The sequence below is a fragment of the Stegastes partitus genome, unplaced genomic scaffold (genome assembly GCF_000690725.1).
Source record: "Stegastes partitus isolate 25-593 unplaced genomic scaffold, Stegastes_partitus-1.0.2 Scaffold1560, whole genome shotgun sequence".
Lineage (NCBI taxonomy): Eukaryota > Metazoa > Chordata > Actinopteri > Pomacentridae > Stegastes > Stegastes partitus.
Window position 1 is genome coordinate 1 of NW_007579291.1, and position 27,942 is coordinate 27,942.

Consider the following 27,942-nt stretch of genomic DNA (forward strand, 5'->3'; position numbering starts at 1 on the left):
TGAAAAATGAGAAGATTTGGTTTGAACATGTTGGCGTTAAAAAGCAAGTTGTTGTTGACTTTATGAGATAAGGACAACTGAAGAGAGACAGCGGAGCAACCATGTGAGAGTTTATACTTGTTGAAACTCTCATTAACTGTCATTTTGCACATTTGGATATTTTTGAAGGGTTTAACAAAAACCTGCACAGGGTTTCAGAAAGACTTCAACCCTGTAAACATCAGAATTTTGCTGTTGAACCAACGATGCTGGTTTGACTGCCAGGACGACATTTTGCTCCACTGAGGAAACTCTCTGGAGGCCCGAGTCAGAATCTACCTGAAGATGTAGTGATGACTGTCGATCTCCTTCCCTTTCTTGGAGTCCTTCAGGATGCCTCCGTTTCCCACCACAGCACAGCGGCTGCACTCCGACTTGTTGCTGCGACGCTTCCAGTCGTCCAGCATCTGCCAGCTGGCAGTAGAGTTGAGGACAGAGAGAGTTTCCTGCAGCGCTGTCGACACAGAAAAACAGAATTAATCTGAATGTGTTTCATTTATGCTTTTTAAAAAACATTGTTTTGTGTGTGTAATTGCATCCTCCCACAGATTCAGCTATTTGCAGTCGGTCTGACAGAAAGATAATCCTCAAGGCTGCGCAGGAAGCTGCTCTTATCGCTGCACGATAAGCATCTTAGCTGTGATGAGACCCATATTTCCACAATCAAATTATCTAAAATACTCAGCGTTTCATGTCTGGATGCTCTGCACAACAGTTTCAGACACAAACAGTAAAGTGGTGAAGGTTCACGTGCAGGCTGGAGAACTTCTATACCAGGACTCTGACTATCTGCTGCTGGACTCCTTGTTCTTCTTGTGAATAAAAGTTTGTTCTTCATCACTCTTAAATGGATGTTTGGTCTCACTTTCCTATAATAATGTGTAAAGTAGTAAAATAGAAAACTTTTTAATGCTGAAATTAAAAGAAATGTAGGATGTAAGAAACGGGGAAGTAACAAAATGAAAACAAAACTAAAAAGGCAAAAAGAAATAAAAACCAAATCTCACTCTTGTACTCGATTACCGCCCAGCCGTGAGTCCCTGGGTACCGGCTCAGACGCTGGTATTGTTCAGGCGTCACATGTTCGGCCCACTGCAGGATTGGAATATGTTCCAGGAAGCGCCCACCAAATTCAGTTTGGTTGACCCGACGTCTGATAGCGTCTGTGCAGCCCTGCAGGAAGCAGATAACACAGCCGGGCTGTTAACAAAGCACAGGCTGGTGTCCACAGACCCACATGCAGCCACTGAGGATGTGCACAGAGCAGCATCGTTAGTTCCACCTGGCAGCCTGCTCAGCCTCAACATGAACCTCCAGACTCTCACCGGAGGCAATTATCTGATAATTAGTTACTCAGCTAACAGAGAACAGCGCTGACGACATGGAGACACATTCTTAAAAGCACACAAACACACTTTGCTGAGGTGCAAAACATAAAACCACAAGCACGCAGACAAAGAGGCACAAAAAGGTTCAAGTGGAGGAATATTATAACACTGATAATGAATACTTTCAGATCCTTTACTTTGGTAAAAACACTGCGAAAGTATTCAAGGATAAACGGACAAAAAAATCACTGCATAATTTTGGATGCTAACCACTAGCTTTTGAATGCTACTGTTTGGCCTATGAATACTGCTAGTCTGGAAATGTTAGTGAAAATAACAGGAATGCTAGTCATTAGCACACAAATGCTAGGTCATTAGCTTACGAATACAAATGGTTAGCCCACGAATGTTAGTAAACACCCTCAGAGTGCCGTTGCTACCTTACAAGTGCTAGTGGCTAGCTTTGAAATCGTAGTCGCTGGTGTTGGAATGCTATTAAGTAGCCTGGGAATGCTAATCATTATATTAAGAATCCTAGTGGCTACTAAAGAAGTCTAGTAGCTAGCATAGAAATGCTAGTTTGAAGACTAGGAATATCAGTGACGTATAGGAATGCATGTTACTAACCTTGGGATGCTAGGAATGCTAGTCACTAGCATAAAGAGGCATGTGAAAAGCAAAGCAAAGCTAGTGATTGGCCTAGAAATGTTAATTAGTTGCCTGGGACTGCTTGTGACTTGCAAGTCACTAACCTAGAAACGGTAGTGGCTACCTTTCAAATGCTTGTTGCATGCCTTGAAATGTTAGTTGCCCATGAATGCTATCACCTAGCCTAGGAATGCTTGTCACTAGATTAGGGTGCTAGTTGCAACCTCAGGAAGGCCGGTCACTAGCCTAGGAAAGCTAGGTTAGGAATGTTAGGTAGGGATGCTGGTCACTAGCCTAGCAATACTTGTGACTAGACTAGAAATGCTAGTTGCTAGTCTAGGAATGCTAGTGGCAAGCCAAGAAATGCTTTTTTTCTAAGGCTAGGAATGTTAGAGATGCTAGTCACTAGCATAAAGAGGCAAGTGAATAGCAAAGGGATGCTCGTAAATAGGCTAAGAATGCTAGTTACTGGCCTAAGAAAGTTATTCATAAGCCTAGGAAAGTAAAATGCTAGTTTAGGAGTGCTAGCGACTACTTTAGGAATGCTCATTACGAGCCTAAAAATGCTAGATGACGAATGTGACTGTATGCAAGACACAACCTGGTCACCAGCGTAAAGACACAAGTGAATAGCGAACGAATGCTAGTGGCTAACCCACAATGCTATTTTTAAAGGTGTTACATGAATAAAGGTTTATTATTACTGAGTTCAGTGTGCGTAGCAGGAAATTCACATAAAAACTGTGATTCACAACATGAAGTCATTACAGACAGAAAACCTTGTGATTTCTCCCACATTCAGAGTCTTAGAGCCAGATTTGAGTCATGTTTTTATTTCATCTCTTGTGTTTTCTCATCCTCCCTGTTTTATTCCTCGCAGTGGAAACTTTGTGTTCTCATGTTCAGGGAGTGGAGAAGACGGAGTCAGGCTCCAGTAAACACGACTGTACTTCCACCTAATCGTTCACTGGGAAAACCGACCCACCCAGTCGGACTGAGGCAGCTGCCCAATGACAGCATCTTGAGCTTGAAGGCAACCAGACCAGTGTGACAACCTGACCTCAATGCTCTGCAGATTATTAACCAGTTCCTGTGGTACAACTTTCACTTCCTGCTGCTTTGTGCTTGTATCCTTGAATTAAAAGAGCAGCTGAAGCTCCTAAAAACGATGTTCACATCCATCTACAATGCAACAGTCATCAATTGAATGAGAAAGTGTTATGAAGGAACATATTTGGCGAGTTACAAGGTTTTGTTGTTTTTTTCATACTCAAATATCAGATGTTTTTGTACAACGTCCATTACAGTGTTATCAAACTGTTTTATGGTTGTACACTGACCTGGCAATCATTGCATAACTTCAACCAGAAGCAATTATGCTGCACTGAAACATGACCGGAAAACTATTCAGTCACATGTTACTGTTATTTCTAGGAGACTTCTGGACACAAACATGCAATTTTGTTCATATTTGTCTGAAATCTGCCACACACAGGAGGTACATTTCCAAACCAGGACCAGTTAGAAACTCACTGTTTGTGGATTGATGTAGTCGCTCATATAAGTGTCTCCGACGAACGGAGGCTCTGTGGCTCTGGCAGGCTTCATGGGCCGAACTGTTGGGCCTCTGGTGCTGTTTCTGGTTTTATCTGCACCGTCAGACTTGGAGCTGGACTTTGACAGATCCGGGGCATCGTTTTCTGCTTGCGCTTGCAGTTTAGCAGCAGCAGTGGTGGCTGTGCGAGTCTTTAAAGCTGGGTTCAGAGCGGCTCTGTTCTGGTGGGTGGTCGGTGCCGGCTGGGTCCCCCGGTCGGCGAGGCTCGGTCTGTCAGGAGGCTCCTCGGAGTCGCTGTGGAAGACAGAAGAGTTGGCGATGAGCCCGGTGGGTCACTGCTGGAAATACATCATCTGAGAACCTTTTTTTTTTTCCTCATCATGTGATGTCATGTGGTGAACTGCACTTTATTAAAGGAGGCCTTCAGTGACTTCACTGAGAACGCTGAATAAAAACAATATTATTACAAGTTTTGCTTTTAAAATCCAACTTAAGCACCAGCTGAAAAATAACTCCAGCTATTTCAACTTGCTGTTTTTTTCCATTAATGTGTCTGTTGTGCACTCTCACTGATATGACAGCGTTTATCAGGCAAGGAAGCATCCTGGACTTCCCTTAAATCATTGTAAAGGAAAAACAGAAATTAACCGTCTGGAACAGACGCTTCTCAAAGTGCATTAGGATCTCCATGTGGGGAGACTTACCAGCTGACCTAATAACCGACATGTCCACCCGTGCATGTCGGTTTGTTTACACGTGTCTCTGCTGTACCAACAAAAACACACACATATACATACGAACATCTATCTATTTCAACAGTTTTATTTGTTTTTACAGAACAGGCAGTGAAATGCAAAGCGACTGTTCCACAAGGCTGCTTAATAGCAAATCTGAAAATTTATGTAAAAAATGCATCTATGAAATGCAAAACCACACCTAGCAGACGCACAAGGAAATAGAACACCAGAAAGATGCAAAACATCAAGAAAGATACACAAAATGACACCAAAGAGACATGAAACCATGCCATGGTAATGCAAAACAACACCACAGACACAGAATGACACCAAAAAGAGGCAAAGTGACACAAAATGACAACATAGAGACACAAAATAACACAGAGAAGATGCAAAAGGACACCAATGTGACGCAAAACAACTCCAAAGAAACACAAAAGTCAGATTAATTTATAAAGCACATTTAAAAACAACTACCACCGTTGAACCAAAATGCGAACCATGAAACACAAAAAACACAAAAAACACAAAAAACACAACAGCTAAAAGACAAATCAGAGTAAAATAATAAAAACATACGACGTAATAAGGGATGAAGTCAACGCCTCAAACTGTATTTGGATCAAATATAAAAGAGAAGAGCAGCGACTTAAGCGTTTCTAAAGTCTTCAAGTTTTAATCAAGAGTTCACAGACATGACAAGGTCAATAATCCTTCTGCTTATTTTTCCTTTTGTTCACTGTTTGCGTACGAGGAAGTGTGTTTGTTTTGAGGACTTTACTGTCTCTTTAATCCGAGGAACAGGACGTCTCCAGTTTCTATGAAACGTGTCGACAGAGTTGGTGTGGATCATCGTCGAAGCCAAAACCTCCGCATGAGAACATCGTTTTGGTTTTTTGGTCATTTGGGAGAACGAAGCCTTTAATTAAGCTTCCCACATAATAATATGTTAATTAGATGTGAGAACACGGAAGAGCTGATGTCATAAATCCAACCCATAAATCCATGACTGTTGTCTTTACATTAATGAAGATTTAAGGTCTTAGTGAATGTTCTCTCCTCTTCTGTTTTTAAGAGATGGAACCATATTTGTTATTTTACACGAGAACATTTCTGTATTTATGCTGATCTCACTTTTAGAGAAGATAGAAGAGGAGGGGAAGTTCGTTAATTCAAAGAAGCAGAATCACAATCTGATAACAGTTTATGAGAAAGTGTGAGTTTGTTCTTTAAAAAAGGAAGCAATTAGTGGTCGATTTCATTATCTGTAAAGCAAAATCTAACCGCTTAGTCTAAAAGAAATACCTGAACACAGCAAATACGGCCCGTTGTGTTTTAAGAGTGGTTGATTTAACGGGTCACATTTGGTTCAAAGTCCCAAAATATTCAATATGCAATGCTGTGAAGCTGGAAAGAGCCAACATTTGTAGGTTTCCTGAATAAATCACTTGAATAGTCCCTTTTTAAAAACATACTGATCTCTTCAGGAGATCCATTTTTTAGTTTTTGACACCAAAAAGACACATGACACTAAAGGGACACGAAACAACAACAAAAAGGAAACAAAAAGACAGCAGACGGACACGAAATGATACCAAAAAGACACAAAATAGCAAAGAGACACAAAAAGACACTAAAAACACACAAAACAACAGCAAAAAGAAACACAATGACACCAAGACGACACAAAACAACACCAAAGAGACACAAAATGACACTAAACACAGAATAAAACGATACCAAATTGACACAAAGCATCACTTTTTCAGTAAATAAAACCCACTCAGGTTCTACTTTTTAGCTTGTTGTGCAGCTTTCAGCCACATCTTGTCACGGATTCAGTCTTTCACTTTTTATTGTGCCACAGATTACATTTTAAATCCGATTCGACAAACTGAAAACATTCTTAGACATTTACGAAAATGTGTTAAAATCCAGACTCCACTGAGTCGATAACTGTCGACTGTCGGAGGTTTTATGGAGCTACTTGGTGGATCTTTCTTTAATCTGAACAGTTGTGGAGCTGCAGGTTTATTCCATCGATAAAGTGTGATTAAGACACTGCCTCACAGTGTTGTGTGTCCATCCTGTTGTGCATCAGGTGGGAAACATTGCAGCTGATAAGAGGCGTCTTGTCAGGTAAACAAAGCGCCCTGCTTCGCCCTGATTGGCTGCTGGCTTTATGAGCTCGACGGAGCAGCTGCTGCTCCCGTTGCCGCCGGCCGAGAACAAATCTCGTAAAGCCGCTAACGAGCAGCAAACGTCATAAAGCAGCAGAAATAAAATGTAACTGGACCTGGTGTGTTGAACAAAGATCAAAAGTTCACCGGCAGAGAAGAAACTTTAAAACGGGCTGTTCAGATGTTACACGAAGCTGTGAAACCGCTTCTAGTCCAGAACCGTTGTTTTGTTAGTATTTTGGGTGTGTTTTTTTGCTGTGCTCTGTATTGTCGGGCTGGGCGGCGCCACGGCCGAGGAGAACTCACTCGCCCTCCACCACACCTGTCCTCATTGTAATCAGCGCTGCTTTTAAGCCGGCTTCTCCCCTCGATTCACTCTGCTTAGAGCGGTAGATCGACCAAGACCAGTTCTCGAGTTGTTTGTTAACCTGTTCCTTTCATTTCCTTCGCCTACTCTAGAGCCTCCTCAGCCTGACGTCCTCTCCAGCTTTGCCACAACAAGTCAGCCACCAGCAGCAGCACTCCGGTTCGCACTCACGGGTTTCTTCACGCCTCGAGCACCTTTCCCCTGGAGCACGGCGATCCCCAGCACTGGACCACATCACTGGAGTCCCTGGATCCCCCCCTAACCTCCTCCACTGAAGACCTACGAGCACCGGCGCTCCCCTTCGCCTCTCTGGTGTTCCACAATAAACCTTTTTTGTAATCACTCCCTGTTGCCCTCGTCACATTCTGGGTCCACTCAGTACACATTAGGAGCACCTCCTAACAGCAAAGACCCAAACACACTGAAGGTTTCCTCCAAAACCACAAACAGGATCGTTTTTAACGCCAACAACTCGCAAACATGAATATTTGCTGATTTTCTAACATTGTCGAGTCTGAAATGATAAAAATGATGTTAAACAAAAACAACACATCACCAGGGACAGACTAACCAACGGCCTGATGGAGTTCTGCAGGAAGTGTTTCTACGATCAGTCACACAACTCAGATTTAAAAAAATACACAAAACAACTACAAAGAGACACAAAAAAAGATCCACAAAATGATACCAAACGACACAAAAAAGACAAAACAACTACAAAGAGACACTACATGGCACTAAAGAGATACAAAAGATACAAAATGACACCCAAGAGATACAAAGGTGACACTAAAGAGACACGAGAATTAGACAAAAAGACACAAAATGACCCAAAATGGCCCAAAATGACACTAAAAACACACAAAAAAGACAAAACAACATCAAAGACACACTAAATGGCACTAAAGAGACACAAAAGATACAAAACGACACCAAAGAGATACAAAGGTGACACTAAAGAGACACTAAATGACACAAAAATACTCAAAGTTACACAATATGACACCAAAGGGACACAAAAGAGACCAAATTATGCCTGGGAGACACAAAACGACCCCAAAGGCAGACAAAGAGACACAAAAGGTCACCAAAGAGGTGCAAAATGACACAAAAGACACACAAAAATGAGACAAAACGACATCAAAGAGACACTAAAGGGACATAAAAATGACACTAAACGACCTAAAATGACACCAAGGAGATGCAAAATGACACTAGAACACACAAAAAATAGACAAAACAACATCGGAGCGACATCACATGACACAAAAGAGACACTAAAGAGACACTAAATGACACAAAAATACTCAAAGTTGCACAAAACGACACCAAAGAGACACAAAAGTGACACTAAAGAGACACTAGATGACACAAAATGACCCAAAGGTACACAAAAAAGACCAAAATACACCAAAGAGACCAAGGAGATGCAAAATGACACTAAAGAGACACAAAAATTAGACAAAGAGTCATAAAATGATGACAAAAACACAAAGTACGACAGAGAACCAGAACGTCACTGGAAACCATATAGAACATTCACTCTCTGGAGTCTCACAGAGCTTCTGTCCTTAACTTCACCCCTTTTTTATTTTGTTCCCTCCATGTTTCCAGTCTTTTGTGTGTCTCTAACTGATTCCTGAATACGCCTCATATTCACTTACATGCTGCTCCGTGGGCTCTTCCTGCTCTGCGTCTTATTTTAGGACATTCAGCAGCGCATTCATGTGGCGCTTCTAATGCAGCCATTCACATCCAGGCCTTTAAAACCAGCTCCTCGGGCTCAGACTCACATTCAGAGCGAAACGGAGCTCCGAGAATCGAACCGTCTTAATGCATCGGAGCTGGACCGCTGCCCGTCCCAACAAAGCCTACACTTCACATACGTGTGTGAGAGACCACCTCCAGCGAAACAACTCCGGGGAGTTTTTTCATTCGAGCGGCCACGGCGTTGTGTGGCTCCTTTGTTGAAACCGCCGCGATACAACTGGAAGAGGAGGAGGATAAGTGCCGGTTACACAAAACTCCTCGTAGTGCTCGTGATCCCAGAGTTTAACCCCTGAACCCGGCCGACCTGGATTCTGTCCTGGACGTGGACCATCGATGCGGTCGCCAATAGACCCACAGTTTCCCGCCAAAACCAGAAACACAAACAGGATCAGTTTTAATCCCAAAAGTTCTCAAATGTGAATATTTTCTAAGATGGTCGAGTCTTAAATGATGAAAATAATGTCAGACTAAAGTAACACATCACCGGGGACGGACTAACAAACAGCATGCTATGGGTCACACAACTCTGGTCATAATAAACACAACAAAATGACTACAAAGAGACACAAAAGAGCAAATAAACTGACACCAAAATTGCACAAAAGAAACACAACAGACACAAGAAAGCGCCAAAGAAACACAAAAGGACACCGAAGAGACACAAGAATTAGACTAAATCAAATCAAAGAGAGACAAAGTGACACCAAAGCTACACAAAAAGACAAATATCACCGACGGACACAAAAGAGACATGAAATTAGACCAAAGAGACACAAAAGAGCAATAAATTGACACCAAAGTTACACAAAAGAGAGAAAAACGACACTAAAGTCTGACTTCAGGAGACAAACGGAGTGAATGGAGCCATTTCTCAAACAAAATCCAACATTTTCAGGGTAAAACTTGGAGTCGCTGCACTAAAGTCCATTTAAAAGTCTCTAGAATTCACTAAACCTGTGAGTTCTGAAATCCTTAATCGTGACAAATCAAATCATTTCCTCCACCTGCCCTCCTCAGAATCAGCTGATGTTCTCTGTGCAGTTAGTTCAGCATATTTAACAGATGGACGCATTTCAGGATGAAAATCACATCTGGTAAAAACTGACACCAGATCAGTTCTGCGTCCATCCAGGTGTCACAGTCTGAACACTAAATCTGTTTTTTGTTCGGTTTTTCACAATATTTGTCTCATTTTGAACAAACTTTCAGTCATTTTGGACTTTTTTTGTGTGTGTGTGGCAGCTTTAATCTTTTTCAACAAATTCTGAATCATTTTGAATAATTTTAAAGTTTGATGCTCGAAGCTGTTCAAATACTTTGAGCGTCAATATTATGGGATATAATAATTTAACAAGCAAATGAAAGGTCTGGTTTTTACCAACATTTGATACCAGGATGAACTTCTGAACACGATTCACTCTGTGCTGAAGAATGCTTTGATATAAAGGAATAAATAAAGATTTAATTAGAGTAAAGCTGTTGTACATGAATAAGAGGGTCAACTGGGAACTTTATTTGTTAAAGATGTGCTTGATTTTATGTGGAATGAATCGTCTCTAACAGTAGCATGAATTAATTCCACATTATGGTCACACGGCGTCTTTAAGCGTCACTTCACCAGGTTTAACATTTAGAGCTTGTGTTGTTCAACCTTCATCATGCTCTGAGGGCTGGAACAGAAACTTCTTGGATAAAAGTAGAATTTCAAGCTAAGACTTTCTAACCAGACTTAAAACTTGGCAGCTGTTTGTTTTTAGGGAAAATGTGCTCCGATATAGAGCAAGTATAATAAAAACAGGATGCATGCCTGTCTCCATATGACTTTTGTTGCTTAATAAACCAAAAAGGAGAACTTCATTCAAGTTTAACTTCTGTTGGTCGGTCCATGAATTTTAACAAACACAGAACTTCTGCAAATTGTGAAGACAAAAGCTAAATTATTAGCAGCTTTCAAATACGCTGCATCTTTCTCCTGAAAACAAAAGCACAGCAGGAGGTTCAACTGGCCGAGCTGAACTCTGGACTTTTAAATGTGTTGTTCTAACTTTATTAACTGTGTCCATTTTGACAACTGCATATTTGACTTTAATCACGTGTCAGCCAGATATTGTGGGTGTTTATTCTGTTTGTTCCAACTGTGACTTTTATGCTGCATTCATGGCCTGAAGCAAAGATTTCAGTTTCAGCTCTTTGATCCTTTGTTTTACAAAAAATGTCAAAAATCTGGACTCAACGTGGTCAACATTGTTCTGCCCACGCATGTTAGCAACACTGCAAGGGTAATTATTTACCTTTGTACAACTTCTATAAACGTTCAAACTATTCTGCACATCAGCTGTAGAAACATGCGTCACCGTGTTTGAGCCATGCTGCGGAAACGGTGAAAACACGGCCAACAGTTCACCTGAAACTCTCTGAAATGAATTTTTGACTGTTGGCCTAGTTTTTATCAGCATCTCGTACACACTGCACATTTTGAAACAGTCATGTAGAACAAACTGTTTTTCTCATGAAATATTGGGATTTTCCCCTGATAGAACTGCGCGATTCGTTCACAGGCGGTCGGAAAGTTGAAAATCCAACGATTCTCTCCGTTCCTGCATTTTTGTTGCTCTGATAAATGGTGTCATTTTGGTAATTTTTTAAAAGATGACATGCTTTTCACACCCATGCACGCGATTGGTTCAAAGACCGTTGGAAAGGTGAAAACCCGATGACTGCACATCCGCTGTAGGAAGGTGTTTCACCATTTCTGAGCCATGCTGCATTTATTTATTGATCCAGTATGTTGGATTTTCCGGCCTGCAGTTCACCTGAAAACTTAATTCACTTAAATCAATCATGGCTTCTGGAATTTTTAAATTAAACAGAATCTGGTGCAAGCTGTTCATGTTTGGAGCTTGTTTTGAATTTTGTCATGATTTTTCAAAGCTTGGATTTAGTTGTTTTTCCTGATAGAAGTGTGTGTGTGACACACACGATTAGTTCAAGGCCCGTTGGAAGGTTACAAATCTGACGATTCTTTCCGTGTTTGCAACATCTTGCTCTGATGAATGGTGTCATTGTGGTGATTTATGATAAAAGATAACTTTGCTCAGACATGCTTAGTTCAAGGAATGTTGGAAAATTGAATATCGGATGATTCTGTTTTTGCAGTTTCTTGCTTTGATAAATGGTGCCAGTTTTAAAACAAAATGTATTTTAAATGTTTTTTCTTTTGTGGGTCAGAGGGTTAAATCAAATCAGATTTCACACCAGATTCTTTGACACATGATCACATGCCCCTCTGTGTGATTAGGATCTCTACTAAATGCAGCTCATCTGATGTGAATGTGAATAATGTCAGTTTTTGTGTGTCTGACAAGCCAAAACAGTGAAGAAACAGTCTTCGAACTCGTGAACTGACCTGAGCAGCGGAGGGATGGACCAGCTGAAGGGCCTCTCCAGGTTGAAACACAGGACGTAGACGCACAGCAGCAAGCTGACGGTCAACATGCAGACCAGCAGCTTCCTGCGCAGCGCCATCCCCGTAACAGTGAGTTCGCGCTGCCCTCCGCTCTGCCTGCAGGAACATGAGGAGGCAGAGGACGGAGGCTGAGGGAAGATGCTGTCCCGCTCAGGACGGTGGGGTTTTTTCTTTCTTTCAGCTCGACCAGGGGGAGGGACGGTGTTGATGGCGATGGCGGGGATTTAATTAACCCACAACGGGATCTGGGCTCCGCTCGGGACGTCTCTCAACACAGCTACAGCGGGAGGGAGACAGAAAGTGAGAGTTGGAACGAGGGCAAAGACTCGGGAGGGGAAACTTTATCTTTGGGCGTCACTGTGCCAAATAATCCCTTTTTAATGAAACCTTTGCCGAGGCGGCTGAACACACAGTGCAGGGTCACAATCTGCATATGCAGCTTTTAGTTATCTCCCTTCTGCTCATCCAGCCCCACAAAAGAGGAACCAATACTAAGAGAAGCACAAAAACCTGATGTCAGCTGCAGTGGGCGACCAATGCAGGAAGCCAGAGACGCTCGCAAGCAGGAAACTTCTTCTTATCCGCCCCCACATGTAGTGGTCAAGTCTGTGAAAGTCCCACCACAAGTGGAAGGCATTATCATACACTGTGAGCACCAACCCTCTCCACTTCACACCTCTTTGTAAGCAGTGTAATAAACCGAGCCTGAGGCGAGGCGCTGAACTCTGCCCCCTAAACTTCTCCTCAGTCGGCAGCTTCTTTCTCTTCAGTCAAAAAAAGTCGTGGAAGCCGAAAAATGTCAAAAAAAAAAAAAAACCCCACACTGGTTTTTTGATGACAGTGACTGTGTGAGTAGGTGCTTCTGTCTGAGGCTAAATGGGGAATGGAAAGAATGTGAAGTGATCCAGAGAAAAACCTTCACATCTCTGATAGCACACATGACAAGTATCCAAACAAACATAAATCAAAAGGAAGTTTTCTACTGATTTAAATCCTCTTTAACGTGGCAGACAAAAGATTCAGAGCAGAATATTACAGAGGACATGCATCAGACTGTGACAAATCATGACTCAATCCCTTTTCCTTTAGTCACTCTGTGTCTCTACTGAAGCACAAAATCTCCTCAAATACAGCACTGAGGGGTAAAAAATTCAGAAAAAGTCAAGCTGCTCTCACCGCTCGAAGATTCTTTGAGTTTCCTTCACAGTGTGGACATACTCCTGTGAGTAAACTGAGCGCTGCCGCTGATCATCTGGCGTGTAGCGGCTGCGCTGCCAGCCTAGGCACTGTATGGGGCGGGACCATTGTGAAATGAGCAACAGCTGCTGGCAATTGGTCAACTCCCCCTCGACTCCAGCACAGAGGAGGGGGAGCGAAGCCCACTGCAGGCTGCAATAAAGTTAGTTAGACATGAGCAGGCAGCTCTGCTATGCTCACAATGTGTGGAGGAATCACAGCACCACATGTAAACAGTGAGGAAGCGTGAGGCAGCGAGCAGCAACATGCAGCCTCCATCCATCTACTCAGACGTCTGTCCGTCCGTCCAGCAGACAGTCAGCTGGGCCGCAGAGCCAAGTGAGAGTCAATAGTCGGAGCGCCTCTCTCTGGGTTCAGTTTCCTCCCTGAAAAGAAAGGAAATACACCCCTGAAAGAGGAGACACGCTCAGCGCCGGCTGCAGTTTGGAGGAAGCGAGTTAGCTGCAGGGTGAGGAGGAAAAAGAGGAGGAGGAGGAGGAGGAGGAGTGGAGGGCCGGGAGAGAAAGAGAAGAAGAAGTGGGTCAGCGCTGGACATTATTCCAGATGTATAGACGGAAAAGTCCCTGAGGACGGTTTAAACCCCACCAAGGCGTCTGAGAGCTGAACATCATTTATGAAAGTGATTTACACAAATTAAATGGTGCAATTAAACAGTCGATGAATCACTTCAGGCTCCAAACCAACAACTATTTTGGCTCATGATGAGGATTCCAGAGGGAAGCTGAGGCGTCTTCTGCTCAGAGAGAAGGCGAGGGATGATGGGAGGGTGTAGGCCAGGAACAAGCAAACAATTGTGTGAGAACAGAGACACAGAGGAACACAGTGCAGTCTTTGCTTTTTATTGTCTCTTTGCTGAAAAGATTCTTCACAGTTTTTCGAACCATCACCATGAAAAAACATGTAAAAACTAGACTGAACAGGAGGAAACGGTGCGTTCAGGAGCTGTAAAACAAACAAACAAACAAACAAAAAAAAAGGGAAACAACAAGCAATGACAGCTGGAATGATTTGTGTGGTGAGTGCGAGTCCAACACCGGGGTCGGTTCGGGTCACAATGGGAGGAATGGTGGCGCACAAACACACACACAAAGGAAGGGCTCATTGGCACTTGTAGGACGGGCATGCGCGAGGAATGCCAACTCACATCGCCGCCCCGCCGGGTCCCAATCCCCCGTCTGCTGTGCCAACGAGGGGCTGCAGCTCGCCACCGCCGCCGAAGCCTCGACCTCATGACTCACAGCGAGTCTGTGTGACACAGCAGCTGCTCACGACCCGAGCTTCAGTCCAATCTAAAGGAGTGTTGGAACCGAACTCACTGTTCGGTGTAACGGCTAATAATGCGGCTCCAACTACAGCTGCACTAGTTTAACCTCCAAACTACCACCAGTTCAACACATTAGCCGTGCCTCCATTTCTTAATTCAAAGCGTTGCAGCAGAAAAAGGCAACGACAACAGCAAAACTTTAAAAAGCTGAGTTTTTTTTAAGCTTGTTGACTTTCCAAAAAAGAATCAAGGGTGAACAATAATAAAAGTTTTACTTCTATTGTACACAGGGAATGTTGAACTGAAGTCCTTCTGCAAGTTAAATCGCAATATCGGTCAGCATGCAAGTATGGATTTTAAAGTACGGCGTTAGAAAAAGGTCACGCAAAGGGCAACATTTAAAACGACAGCTTCTATGGTTGAAGGACGAGGCTTTTTTGCTTCTTCGAAAAATAACTGAGTAGAGATTAAAACAATTGATTTTAAAGTGCAATTAGCACACAATTTAGGTTTTACCTGATGTGGCGCATCTGATCCAGAGTTTAAACTGCCACGTCGATGGTTTCACAAATTCATACTTTTGTTAATGCTCGACTTTTCAACGTTTGACCACAAGCCATAAAATATTGCACGAATGTTTGTCGTTTGTCGTCCTACATTGCCACCTTTGCGATTTGCCGATTGTATTGTGTCAAATTCAGATTCCGATTCCAACGCTACAGTACAGTGTGCTAGAAAACAAAAGCATAGCATGTTTCAGGCTGTGCGACTGCATCCGGCATCATTTTGCAGAAAACCACAGACTACAATGAATGTATGAGAAGTGTGGTCATGCAGCAACAGGATGTTCTTTGTAAGGACAGCTTCAAAACGTACGTAAGTGTGCGACTTTTCCAATAGCGCCACCTTCTGTTTATCCGCTGCATAGCAGTCGATGGGAACAAGCCTAATTCACATATTTCTTTTTCATAAAATGTTTCACGAAATTTCGAAACTTTGCTTCGAATTCCCCAGACAGTTAGATGGAAACACGGCTAATGTGTCCAAACCAAAGCTGCTCTACTTTATGCTCTCGTCTATTACTCGTTTATGTATTTCACTCGTTGTGGCTCGGACAACTTCCGTGTCAGAAAAACCTGACGTACTGTATTTAGACCATCTAAAAATGGCACCGTTATAACACCTCACTGTGACTGTTTAGTTGCAGAAGGAATAAAAAAAAAAAAACACTTGATGTGTTGACAACGTTTGAGAGAAACTACTTCACATCTTCGACCTCTCTGTGGACCAACAACACTACAAAGGTCGAGCGCTACAATAAATAAAGGAAACAGAATAAATACGGTCTGACAGTGAGGTCTAATCTGGAGGCCTTTACAATCACATCACACTGCCGTCTTTCACATCATGTTGTACCTAAATAACAGGCCTTCCTTCAGGGTTTAGAGTTTCTCTGCGCAGCACCAACTCTTGTTACAGCCGCTCCACCCCTCGCCAAGTCAAGCTATGGACCAGCTCTTACTGAAATCTTATCCACAAAGACTTTCTGTGTCTGCGAGAGGGGCTTCCACATGTCTTCATTAAGGGTTAAGAAATAAAAAAAATAAAAGAATAAAACAGGCTGTGGCTCCTGAGAGGATTTACAAAACAGAATAGTTTGCATATGTGTGCGTCTTTCTCCCTGCCGATGCGTTTTGTCCCAGTGCGGCCTCTGGATCAGAACCCATATGTCTTTAAACATACCTCTGGTCACATGCCCCCTTTAACCCACCTACCGCCCTGCTCTGTCCCAGCTCTGCTTTCCTAATCCTATAAACATTTTCTATGCACATTCCTTCCCCCCCTCCTTCTACCTCGTCGTCTTTTTCTTCCCTACGTTCAGAAAAACTTTCAAAGCCACTCTGCAATCATCTGACCTCAAACGTGCCATCAGACGTCCCATTTTTCTTCCTTCGTTTTCCTTTTATGTTCCCAACTCGCTCTTTCTAGAAACACTCTACACGCTCTCTAACTTAACTCAGCAACCAGTGTTAGTACTCCTAACCGCGTTGTTAGATTTTGGTTCAAGACAAACAGACTGCTCAGAGCTGGCCGCGGGGCAGCAGCGACGGGGGCGGTTATGGATCCAGTAATTAGCGCTTGCCTCGAGGGGGCACTGGGACAAAACGCATGACTCAACAGATAAAAGGGCGCACCGCGGCTTGTTTCGGGCTCGTGCTTTGGGCTGTGATGCTGCGAGTCTCTGGTCCTACAGTAAGAACAGCTCCCACTACCACTACCACCACCATGGCGCCCCAGTTCCCAGCGGCCCAGCAGGCCCGGGCTGGTCTCTGGAACATCTGGAAGTGTTCTGTGTGGCAGCTCTGTGGGGAACAAATTCCTGCTCCCACCGACGGCAGCGTGAGGGAAGAAGACGGGGTACAGCCGCACAACACAACCAGAAATCCTCCTTTGGAAAGACAAGACAGGCGGGTCCATCTGTAGTCTTTAATCTGGTGCCACCTGGTCTGTGGCGTCTAAATGAGGGAGCACAACAGGCTCCTTCATTCCTGGGGGGGCGGCTACACAGTCAGGACCAGTGCGTTTCCCCCATTTTTTGAGTTTAGCTTCAGCTGAGGTAGACTCAGTCACAACCTTCTGAAGCTCCACAGGTTCAGTCTTGCTGGCAGGAACAACATCCAGAGGGAGAAGGGGGGACACAGCGACACAATGAGCACAATGCAGCTCATTGCGATGGGAGGGCGGGGAGGGGGGGAGGTCCACGGAGATGAAAACCTGGCCTTGCTGTCAGTCACTTCTCCAGCAGCTGCTTCCTCTGCTGCTCCCACAAGGCCTCGAGGTGGTCCGCCCTCTTCAGAGCAGCCTATCAGAGCAGAGGACGGTGTTTACACTCGCTGTCACTCATCGCTCAAACTGTGCGCTGGTATTAGTGTGACAGACTTCATCCGGCGACTCACCTCGTGCTGCTTCCGGAGGTGACCGACGGTTTCTTCCTTCTTCAAGATAGCCGACTTCACTCTGGCAGATCACAGAAAACAACAAAGCGCTGACACCTTGATTCGTTGGTTTCACTTTTCATCTGAAAACTGTCAGCAAAGCTCTGAAAAACCACAGGAGCTGAAACACGATGTTTGAGGAACTGGTTTTGGTTTTTGGCCTTTTAACTACCTGAACCCTGCAACCAGCTGGCAGAAAAAAAAAAAAAAAAAAAACACCCTAAAACTACATCATGTACCTGAGCCAGGAACTGTAAAAATATCAAGAATAGTTGGATTCGTAACTTTCTGATGGTTCTTTAATGCTAACATGTAGTTCTGCTGGAAAAAAAAGACCAAATCAAAGCTTAAGATTGTGAAATCTCATCAAAATCACTTTAGTCTACATGCGTTCTTTAAAAATGAGTTGTTAGCAAGTTTTTTCAAACTGAACTGCAGGCAGCGTTTCAACAAAGGCGAGAGGAGACAAGTACACAAACATCTACATATCTATAGTCTGTGGAGTCACTTAGAAAAATGTACAGATTTCAGGTTTCTTCAATTTTTGTAAAAATATTTTGTAAAAGCAATTGAAGTTTAACTTTGTCATTGTTATGATCTACAGCATTCTAACTGTGCCATTCAGCACAGATGACATCTCCGAGTTCTCGCTCCTTCTTCATGTTGGTTCCGTTTCCAATGAGTTCATGACTTTATACTGCAGTGAAAAATGATCCCACAGTGAGGAAAAATGCAGCGGGAGCAAAAATCGCCCAGAAACTGCCTGGATTTAGAGGATTAATACTGTTACTGGTTGTTTTCCTAAATATATGAAGACACTCTGTCTTGGGACTGCTGTGTAATTTCCATTACGGTTTAAGCTCAGCCTTTAACTTCTAGAAATGCACAGTTTATATTCCAGGCTTTTCGTTACGAATCATTAAAAAAAAAAAAAAAACAGCAAAGAATTTGTCCCAGTAATAAGTAATAATTACTGTCGTGCATCAAAGCCTGACGTCTTGATCCTCTGTGCTGTACAGCTTCACTGTTGTCCAGAAAACATTAACACAGATCAGCTCTCTCAGCTGCTAAACGGAAAACATCTTGTATGTTTAATAAAAATAGGAAACAGAAGCCAGAGTGGGGTTTTCTGAGGAGATCTGGGTGGAAATCTGCAGTTTTTAGCAGTTGGAAAGAACACTGCTGGAAAAATATTCTAAGATATTTAAGGATCCCACACCATGAAAAGTACAAAAACACAAGAGAGACGTAAAGGACGCAAATCATTTTCATATATTGTAAGTTCGTCCTGAATGGAGTTCATAAGAGACTCTAACATCCCAGAACTTTGACACCATTTGCTTGCATTTCAAAGCTGCTGCAGGCTGTTTTAGCAGCAAGTAAAAAATTTATCACTAGAAAGCAGCTCGGTGCTGTTTCACCAACACAGGGAAGATTAGTATGATTTGGAAATATTCAAAATGGAAAAAGACAAATTCAACCAAATTTGATGCAAATTGATCACATTTATAAGTCCAGTGTGAGCACACTTTGTTTTAAGGTCCCAAATAAGCCTTAATGGGAAGAGCAGAAGAGTAAGAGCACCTGTTTCTATTGTTGAGACGCAAGTAAGTGAAACAGGAAAACTGCAAACAGGTTGAAGCAGGAAGAGATGTGTATATATATATAGCAAAAATAACATCAGTGAGTTTCACAGTTGGGCTACAACACAGTCTAATTTATTTAGACTCAAACACCCTGCAACTGGAAATACTCACTAGAAATGTGGATTCATCCGCTGCTCAAAATAGTCCCTAAAACACACACTGTACCCGTGTGTGACTAATGTTTTGTTTCACATTTTTAGGGGAAAAAAAAACTACATATTTATTTCTTCAGTAAGAACCAGTGGACACAGGACCACAGGAGCCACAGACTGGGAGGTTTCTTGAAGTAGGCATTTTAGATAAGTTGCTGCATACTTGCTGCACGACGTCATACGGTCTATGATGCAGCGCAGGTTCGACAACAGAAAGGAGAGTTCCTGTTTCAACACAATACTGTGTCTGTGAACTAATGCTGACAGCTACACCTGCATCAGTGCAAGACGTCACTGGTGACGTCGTGGTTAGTTAAGTTAGTTGTTTGGTCTATAAAATGCCAAGAAACTGGTGATGTTCAGCTTAGTGTCACCACAAAATATTCACATCCAAGAAACGGTTATGTTTCCTGCTGGGCCCTGACAGTGGTACAATGTTTGACCATGAAAGTAGACCATTTTTACTGTAGTTAAACTGGCAAAAAGTAATGTTACTACTAGAAAAATTCTAAACAATGAATTGCTAGTGTAAACATTTTTCCTATTTGTTGTTAAAGCACAGATTCTAACTCGTAAAACCACAGAAAAAAAATATTAATTTACATGCTGACTGTAAAAAAACAAAAACCATCAGAACCCGTCAGTAATAGTAATTTGCTCTTTAATAATGTGTGACCAGAAGCCAGAATCAGACAATTTTGGCTTATCTTTTTCTTAAAATATTACTTAAACCGAATAATTGATCAATTGTTGCAGCTCTACATTCAGCAATAACATACAGAAGAAATACTGTGTGTTAACTAAGTTATCAATCTTATTTTCAGGAGTTCCACAAGTTTTAGAGCCACACTGAACTTTGTGTTGACATTAACCAGGGCTTCTTCAGAATTCGCTCACAGCTTCCTCATATTTCTCCTTTCTTACGAAGTGGCAGACGGCCAGCGGTGCGCTTAAGTTTCCACCATTTATTAAGTTTGAACTGCACTTTGAACTTGTGTGCCAACGCTCCTTTTTTGCACCTTTAACAGAGCCGATGTGTGAGGAGCCAGCTGGCCCCCAACAAAGCTTATTAAGCGTTGACCTAAATCCACGGCCTGACACACACACAGGGGTCCTGACTGTTTAGAGACGCTGATTTATGGAGAGCTTTTGTGAAGTTTTGGCTTCATAACGTTCAGACACGTCCATCTCACCGTCATCTCTTTACCTTCAGTTTGCAGACAAACATACAAGATCTGCTTCTACAATTAAAGCAACATATTGTCACACTTGAAAGTTCAATTTGTACTCTTACAAAGCAGTTAGACGTGTGCTTTTACTTCAGCGTTTTAACCTCAAGCTTGTCAGGTTTGGAAACTATGTGACCAAACAGGACAAATGTTTCATCCGTCTTACCGCTGGTGGACTTCGGCCAGCTCCTCCTCCTTCTCCCTGGTGACCCTCTCCACCTCCAGCCTCAGCCTCGCTCGGACCTCCGACACCTCCACCTTCATCCTGCGGTTCTCCTCCTCCGTCGCCACCAAGCGGTCGGCGAACTCCTGCCGGATCACCTCGGCCAGGCTGCGGCGCTCGTCGGCCAGCTTGTCCCTGGTCTGAGCAGAGAAGTCGGGCAAATTAAAACGGAATCTGTACTTTTGAGTGTCTGTTTTCCATCTTTTAAAACAAATCATGCTGATGGAAAGAAGCCTGTGATGACTTGATGTTTTGTGGTGCACAGAAAGGGAAAAGTAACAAGTCATTTCTAATCGTCTGAATGAGAACGTTTTGCTTCTTACCTGTGTGACGTCCTCAATCTCCTGCTCCTTCTGTCTGAGCAGAGCCTGAAGTCTGATCAGTTCTCCCTCCGTCTCCACCTGCTGCTTCCTCAGCTCCTGTTGTTTCTCCACGGACGTCCTCTCGGAGCGCTCCAGCTCCCTCAGCTCGGCTTCGTACTTTTCTCTAACTCGTTTCACCCTGCAAACCGAGTGCACGGCAGGTTGGTGTTGATGCAGACTTGTGTGGAAGAATGTGCACATCCCAAAAATGCAGCACAATTTCAGAACCTGCCTAAAGTTAATTCATCTTTAACGCCAACATTTGTCTTGTGAGACCTGCGACTGTGGATATCTACAGCGTTTGTGGAAAGGTGTAGGGGTGTAACTAGCAGGCTTTAATATGAAATACCCACTAATAAAGGCTAACAGCTTCCAGTTTGGTTTGAAAATGTCACAGAGAGATAAATATTGGGACACTTCACATGTTGTTCATATACTCTGGACATTGTGCATCCATTAGTGTAAAACATTTGGTACACAACGTTCACCAATGTTGAAGTTTTCTTGAGTGCGTGTTTCACGTGGAATAAGGAAAAACTAATAAAACTTTGTCCATCTACTAGAAAGAAATGAAGAAAAAGTCTTTAGACATTGTTTTCAGTCGGTGAAGTTGTCATTATTCTATCATGTCTGAAGAAAACAAACAAAAAAGAAATCTATCTGAACAGTCATGTGAGTTAAATGTTTGCTACATCTGGATTCAAGATTCAAGATGTTTTGTTGGTCACATGCTTGTGCAGCATGTGCAGTGAAATGCAAAGTGGCTGAACCTCAAGGCTGTGCAAAAACAAGAAGACACTGTAAAGGACAAATCTCTAAATAAACAAGAGAAAATTAGAAAAAGTTATGAAACTTATATAGCAAAGGTCTTTCCATTTCCTGTTATGCACACTGACTTTGTTTTAACAAGGTAAAAAAAAAAAAGGTTTTCTACAAAGCTAATGCCCTCCTTCAAAAACACACCTTAAAATACATCATAGACTTTTATTTACTTATATTTATTTTTATGTACGTATGCAGGTAAAAATGTTTGAGAACCAGTTCTCATTTGCAAACAGAATCCTGTCAAGCAGAAGAGGAAACCAGCGTTACCTAGTTTAACTTGTTCTGGCTTTAATGCGTCATTTAAGGCAAATATAACTTCAGGTAACTGGTCTACTTTATACTTGATGGTAAACAGATCAGTCTTGTCTGCGGATGGTGTGTTTGCACGTCAATAAGAATAATTACAATGATTAAAACTGACTTTAAAACAGAGGTTTATACCGAACGGTCAGTGCGGTGTGGTTGTCACACTCTCCATTATCTTGTTCAGTGTCAAACAGCAGGATCCGGTGAACACACACCTGCTGTCAGCTGCCCTCTCACACTCCTCCTTGTCCTTGCTGGTCTCCTCCTCCAGCGTCCAGATGGCGAGTTCGATCTCTTTGTCGCGATCCCGCCGCAGCTCTTCTTTGAGCTGTCGCTCGCGGCTCAGCATCCACGCCTCCTGCAGAACACAATAAAACACACCTCAGTTAACGTACATCTGCCTTCATGCCGTTAACAGTTAATCATTTACTGTCATTCCTGCACAATAAAAGTTGTCTCTTCCCTGATTAACATGTTGTCCTGCAAGTCCGACTGACTGCGTGTGTCATTCATACCCAGAAGAGTTTATCTGAGTGACATTTAGGTGAAAGTTGGAAGGTGAAGGCCAATTGTAGAGAGCTGCGAAAACAAACTAAACTTCAAACTCTTTACCATTTATTTCTACATTAACCACTGATTTGCATGTTTTGGGTTAATCATTTCTTGTCAGCAAAGTGACTTCCATGTAGCTCGACATGCTCGTGTGCAGGTTACATAAAGTTCTAAGAAAAGAAGAAAAGTCCATCGAAGGAGGATTTTTGTCTTTGGAAAGCTGGACTCAGCATTTCCTATATGGTGTGGAAAACTGATCACGTATACGGTCCAACGAAAACCATTTCCTGAGTTTTCGGCTCACTATAAAAGCTGTTATGTTTGTGCTTCTCCTTTGAGAATCTGGACGAACTTTGTTATTTTCCATATTGCATACAGTATCACATTTACCAATGACGCAGCAAAGTGTGGCTTTTTTTTTTTTTTTTTAGGTGTAACAATTACAGCATTTTTCCCCGACCGAGCTGGAAACCTGCCACCTGCCTGTGTTGCTACAAAAAGACCATTTTTGGCAGAGAAGTTCAGTTCCTGTTCTTTTCCTGTTTTTGAAATGGCTGCACAAAGAAAACTGGAACTCTTAAGAGTCTCCTGCAAAGCTGAATGAGTGGGTGACCCAGATGCCTGCACGTCTACAGGCACAATACTTTATGTTTACACAGTATTTAGAGGTTTGTTACACTTCACAGGGGACAAAAGAAGAACAGGTGAGAACAGATATAGTACAAAACAAGTCCACAATGGCTGTATAGACTCGTTCACACACCTCCTTCTTCTTGTAGTTTTCTTCCCAAGTCTGCTTTTCGATGTTAAGACGTTCTTGTAGTGCCTTCATCTCCACCTAATCACACAAATGAGACACAACGTGAGCTCCAGTTCTGTTTTGGAGTCCATCCGAAGCTGCTCTGCTGTGTTCACACTCATCACCTGGTGTCTCCTCTCCTGCTCCTCTCGGGTTTTGTCCAGCTCTTCTCTGAGAGCTCGTCCGGCCAGAGAGCTGTTCTCCTCCAGCTGCCGCCGCAGATCCTCCAGCTCACCGCGTTGCCTGCGACACAAACACAACAATCACCTGTAAAAATGCTGTTGATTTATCGTTGAGGATTTTTAGGCAACACTAAAGCTATTCTTGGAAATGCATCCTACACTCAGTAACATCAATGTGGGATCGAATTTAAGCAAATGACAGGCTGCTGTTATTAAGACGTCAAAGTATCTTGTGTTCCTGTCAACAGCGTTCATCCAAATGCACACACAGTTTAGTTTCCACTGTCTCAGACTGTTTTTGTTGCTTTAAACGACACTCAACAGTCACTTGAGCAGCTGTAATAACATCTGAGCAAAAACATCTCTAAGGGATCCATGTATTTTATATTCCCAACAAGACAGACAGATTTCCAAGAACAAACACTCTTGTACACATTTTAACATTTGCTAGTCTCTAAATCTGTTTTAAACATCTAAAAACCACCAAGCTTTTTGAACTTCATTTTATTTGTTTAAATAGTGCAATTTCGATAAAGTTTGATTAATTGGTTGATTGCACACAGGAACAACCGGAACATCTGAGGAGCTTCGTTTACTGTACTTCTCTAAGCTGCGTCACTGAACTAAAAACAAACCACAACACTGGACTGAACACCTGCAGGGTTTTTCCACTGATTCAGCCTCTTATTCGGAGCACTATCGTGGACTACTGGAATATCCTGTTATCACGGTGTCCGATGTCTCCCTGAGCTCACCTTGCGGCCAGCTGAGCCATCCTCTCCTTCTCGTCGGCCACCTCCTTGTAGAGACGTCTCCTCTGCTGCTGCAGTGACAATTCCTCCTCCTGAAGCTGCTTCTCATATCTGACAGACACAAACACAACTGAGTGTGACAGTACACAGGCAGCCACCGGTCACATGAACAGTATTTACTACACACTGACGGAGTGAGCAAACAAGTGTCTCATTAAGCTGCTGCGAGCATCTGTTAGACTCATTAATTCTAACAGTGTGTCGCTGCAAACGGAGCCAGACCATTCCTCAAACCAGAAGCTTTCTCGGTCTCTCTTTGCAGGAAAGGCACCATGAATTCAACACTTCCACAAACAGCCACAAAGAAACTGCTGAATAAACTGCAACGACTGAAACCACCTTCATGGTTTTAATGCATGAAATTCACCACAGGCATCTGAGTTCTTTACTCCTGTTCAGTTTTTTGTTTTTCTGACTGGAAAACGTGAGTCTGGCTGCTGCGAGCTGGCATTCGAGCTGCAACCATTTATCTTAATCTATACTATTGTGTGTTGCATTTATATAACGTTGTCATGTATTTGATGAATCTGCAACTATTTTGATAATTAATTTTGAATTGGTTTGAGTAACTTTTGAATTGAACTTTTCTAACGTGTGAATATTTACCCTGTGACACAGTAGATCCATATTAGCCGGAGAAACTTGGTGTGACATGAAAATCTTTCAAGTTTATTGGATTTTACATTTTATTTTGTGGGATGTGCCTAATAAAGGTTTGCCAACACTTTCAAACACACACAAAAAACTCAAAAGGAAGAAATCATGACTTACTCCAACTGATTAAACAAATATCAGAATAACTGCTGATTAATTTACAAGCTGACAAATAACTGAGATAGTCATGACTCTTGTTTGCAAACGTATTGATCCATTTGAGAAGTTTTTTAAGAAAACAGTCTAAATTCTGTGAAATGTGAATATCTTATGGTTTCATCCTCTATGACAGCAAACTGAGTATCTTTGGGTTGTGGATAAAACAGGACATTTGTTATCTCTGGCTTTGGGACAAAAGTTATCCACATTTTTCACCATTTTCTGATATTTCATAGTTGAAACAACTAATCGATTGTGTCTGTGAACATTCTCAGTCATCCAGGTCATGGATATTCTGGTAGATGAACCATAGTAACTGCACTACAGTTACCTGTTTACAGTTCAGTCCTAAAAACTCTCCCCAGGATGATGAAACCACATCCACACCTAGCCACAAAAGACCTTAACAAAGCCCTTTGTGGCAGGAGGGAGCGCTAACGACTCACATAACAAGGGGCAGGACCGACAAACCCCCAATTAAAACCAAAACTCAAGTGTTAATTGCTCCTTAAGGATATCAGTATGTGGAACTTCCAACGAGTCAGTCTGACCTGATGAAGCCTCTTGGATCAGAAGTGGAACGTCTTCAAGGAACTCAAGCAAGTCCAGTTGCTACGATTAAACTACCAGAACAACTAATCCATTAATCAAGGAAATAACCGACAGATTATTAAACAATGACAATAATAATTCGGATGCAGCTCTACGTGACATTTGCTGCACTTCACAAAATATACACTTATCACAGAATGTCAGGTCAGGATACATATTAGGTGTAGTACAGGTGCAGGGCACTGAACATTGTCAGGGACTCCTCACACCCTCTCCATAAACTGTGTGAACTGCTGATCCAGATATGCAAACACTTCTTTTAAAATTGTTTTAAGTCACTGGATCCTGAAGAAATGCTCTCTCTCTCTCTCTCTCTCTCTCTCTCATCTTGCCTGTACTACTGTGTATGTACAGCAAAATGACAATAAACTTGATTTGATATGCGGTGTACATGTTTCTGTGCAGAGGGACTGTTGCATTAGAGGGACATGGTACCTCTGTTTGGCCAGATCTCTCTCTCTCTGGCACTGCTCCTCCTTCTCCTTCTCCAGCTGCTGCCGGAGCTCCTCACACTGCCGGACGTAGCGCTGGGCGGCCCGGTCGTCTGCCTGCAGCAGCTCCGCCTCGTGAAGCGTTCGCAGCTTCTTCAGTTCTTGTTTGTGCTTCGATATCAGCTTCTGAATCTCTGGCTCCAGACCTGAAGGAGAGGGGGGGGGAACAAAGACCAAGGTTCATGCTCTGTGGCTGGTCAGGGCCTGCACAATGTTTACGGCTCACGAGAAACTATTTGCTGGCAGAAAAACGACTATGATTCATGTTTTCTTTACCATTCTGGACATTCTTGACTTAAACTCCAGATAGGCAGCTCTATTTTCAGCCCACATATACTGGTGAAAACACGAGGAAGTAAACCAGAGAAGTGATTAAAAAAAACACAGCTTCTGCCTCTGTGACTGTACGAACACCTCATCAGTACTGGCTGACAGCTGCTAGAACCAGCTCATCACAATAAATACTGGAACAACAATATAGAACAGCACCTCTTTGTCTACTTTGACCTTATGCAAACCTCAAAAACTATTTAGTACATCTGCTGAGATAACATTACTTGGTTCATTGTACAAGTCCAGTGTCCATAAAAGAAACACTTTGCTGCATATAATAGAAACCGATGGATCTTTGAGGTTGTTGCCATGTTAAGCTGCCGGAAAGTCAAAGGACGCACCAGGTCATTACGAGCACTGAAAAGAAGCTTCAGCTGAATCATCCAAATACATGTTGTCGATTTCACTAAACAGTCAGCACAGGGCTCAAGCTACTGCGTTTACCACAGTGGTGAAAAGTGGTGCTTTTGTAACTCCAGTGACTCTGTCAGTCTAAAACAAGCCGTTTAGTTCCTGTGTGTTAAAAACATAAAGTGATCTGTGGCTGATTATTTAAGAAGAAAATGAGGAACGAGGAGGCAGACAGAGAAAGATCTGACTCAGACACCTGATGGTCAGATGCAGGCAGGAACATACAGACTGAACTGGTGACGGAAAAAAGCGATGGCTAGCGCCGTAGTGGTAATGATTTTAGCTTCGTTACATGAGCACGATCGACTGTAGTATTTATAAATGCTCTTCTCGTGAAATGTGCTGTTTTCTATGAGCGGAGAAAATGGCACGTGTAGAACTAAATTATTTGGTGTCATCTTGGACAAATCTGACATTAGAACGCCCTTTTCGGTTATTCCTCTTAAAGTAGCTTGTGGCCACACACCTGTCTGAGGGTGCTGCAGCTACCTAACAGCATCTACGGCAGCCTGTACTGTGAGGCGTTTGGGGAACGTCTGTAAATTAAGTGTCCATTTATAAGCAGATGTTGGAGAAGTGAGGTGTTT

The 27,942-nt window shown here is 42.7% G+C and overlaps 2 protein-coding genes across 2 annotated transcripts in view; both read right to left on the reverse strand.

The window, feature by feature from the left end:
* Positions 1–318: 318 nt before the first annotated feature.
* st6galnac (ST6 (alpha-N-acetyl-neuraminyl-2,3-beta-galactosyl-1,3)-N-acetylgalactosaminide alpha-2,6-sialyltransferase) lies at positions 319–13,179 on the reverse strand (the record flags this gene model as incomplete). The annotated part of the gene is made up of 4 exons (XM_008300574.1): positions 12,031–13,179; positions 3,549–3,864; positions 1,047–1,212; positions 319–493 (listed from the first exon to the last, which is right to left on the reverse strand). Coding segments are annotated over exons 1-4 (776 nt in total), but the record flags the coding sequence as incomplete, so codon positions are not given.
* Positions 13,180–14,170: 991 nt separating this feature from the next.
* The window catches only part of cep131 (centrosomal protein 131), a 28,972-nt gene continuing 15,200 nt past the window's right edge, over positions 14,171–27,942 (reverse strand). Inside the window, exons 22-30 of the mRNA XM_008300567.1 lie at positions 26,556–26,757; positions 24,639–24,746; positions 23,827–23,944; positions 23,666–23,740; positions 22,566–22,708; positions 21,181–21,358; positions 20,801–20,997; positions 17,569–17,629; positions 14,171–17,474 (exon numbers count right to left, since the gene is read on the reverse strand). Coding sequence (XP_008298789.1) covers positions 17,403–17,474; positions 17,569–17,629; positions 20,801–20,997; positions 21,181–21,358; positions 22,566–22,708; positions 23,666–23,740; positions 23,827–23,944; positions 24,639–24,746; positions 26,556–26,757 — 1,154 coding nt within the window. The 3' untranslated portion in view covers positions 14,171–17,402. The remainder of the gene's footprint in view (positions 17,475–17,568; positions 17,630–20,800; positions 20,998–21,180; positions 21,359–22,565; positions 22,709–23,665; positions 23,741–23,826; positions 23,945–24,638; positions 24,747–26,555; positions 26,758–27,942) is intronic.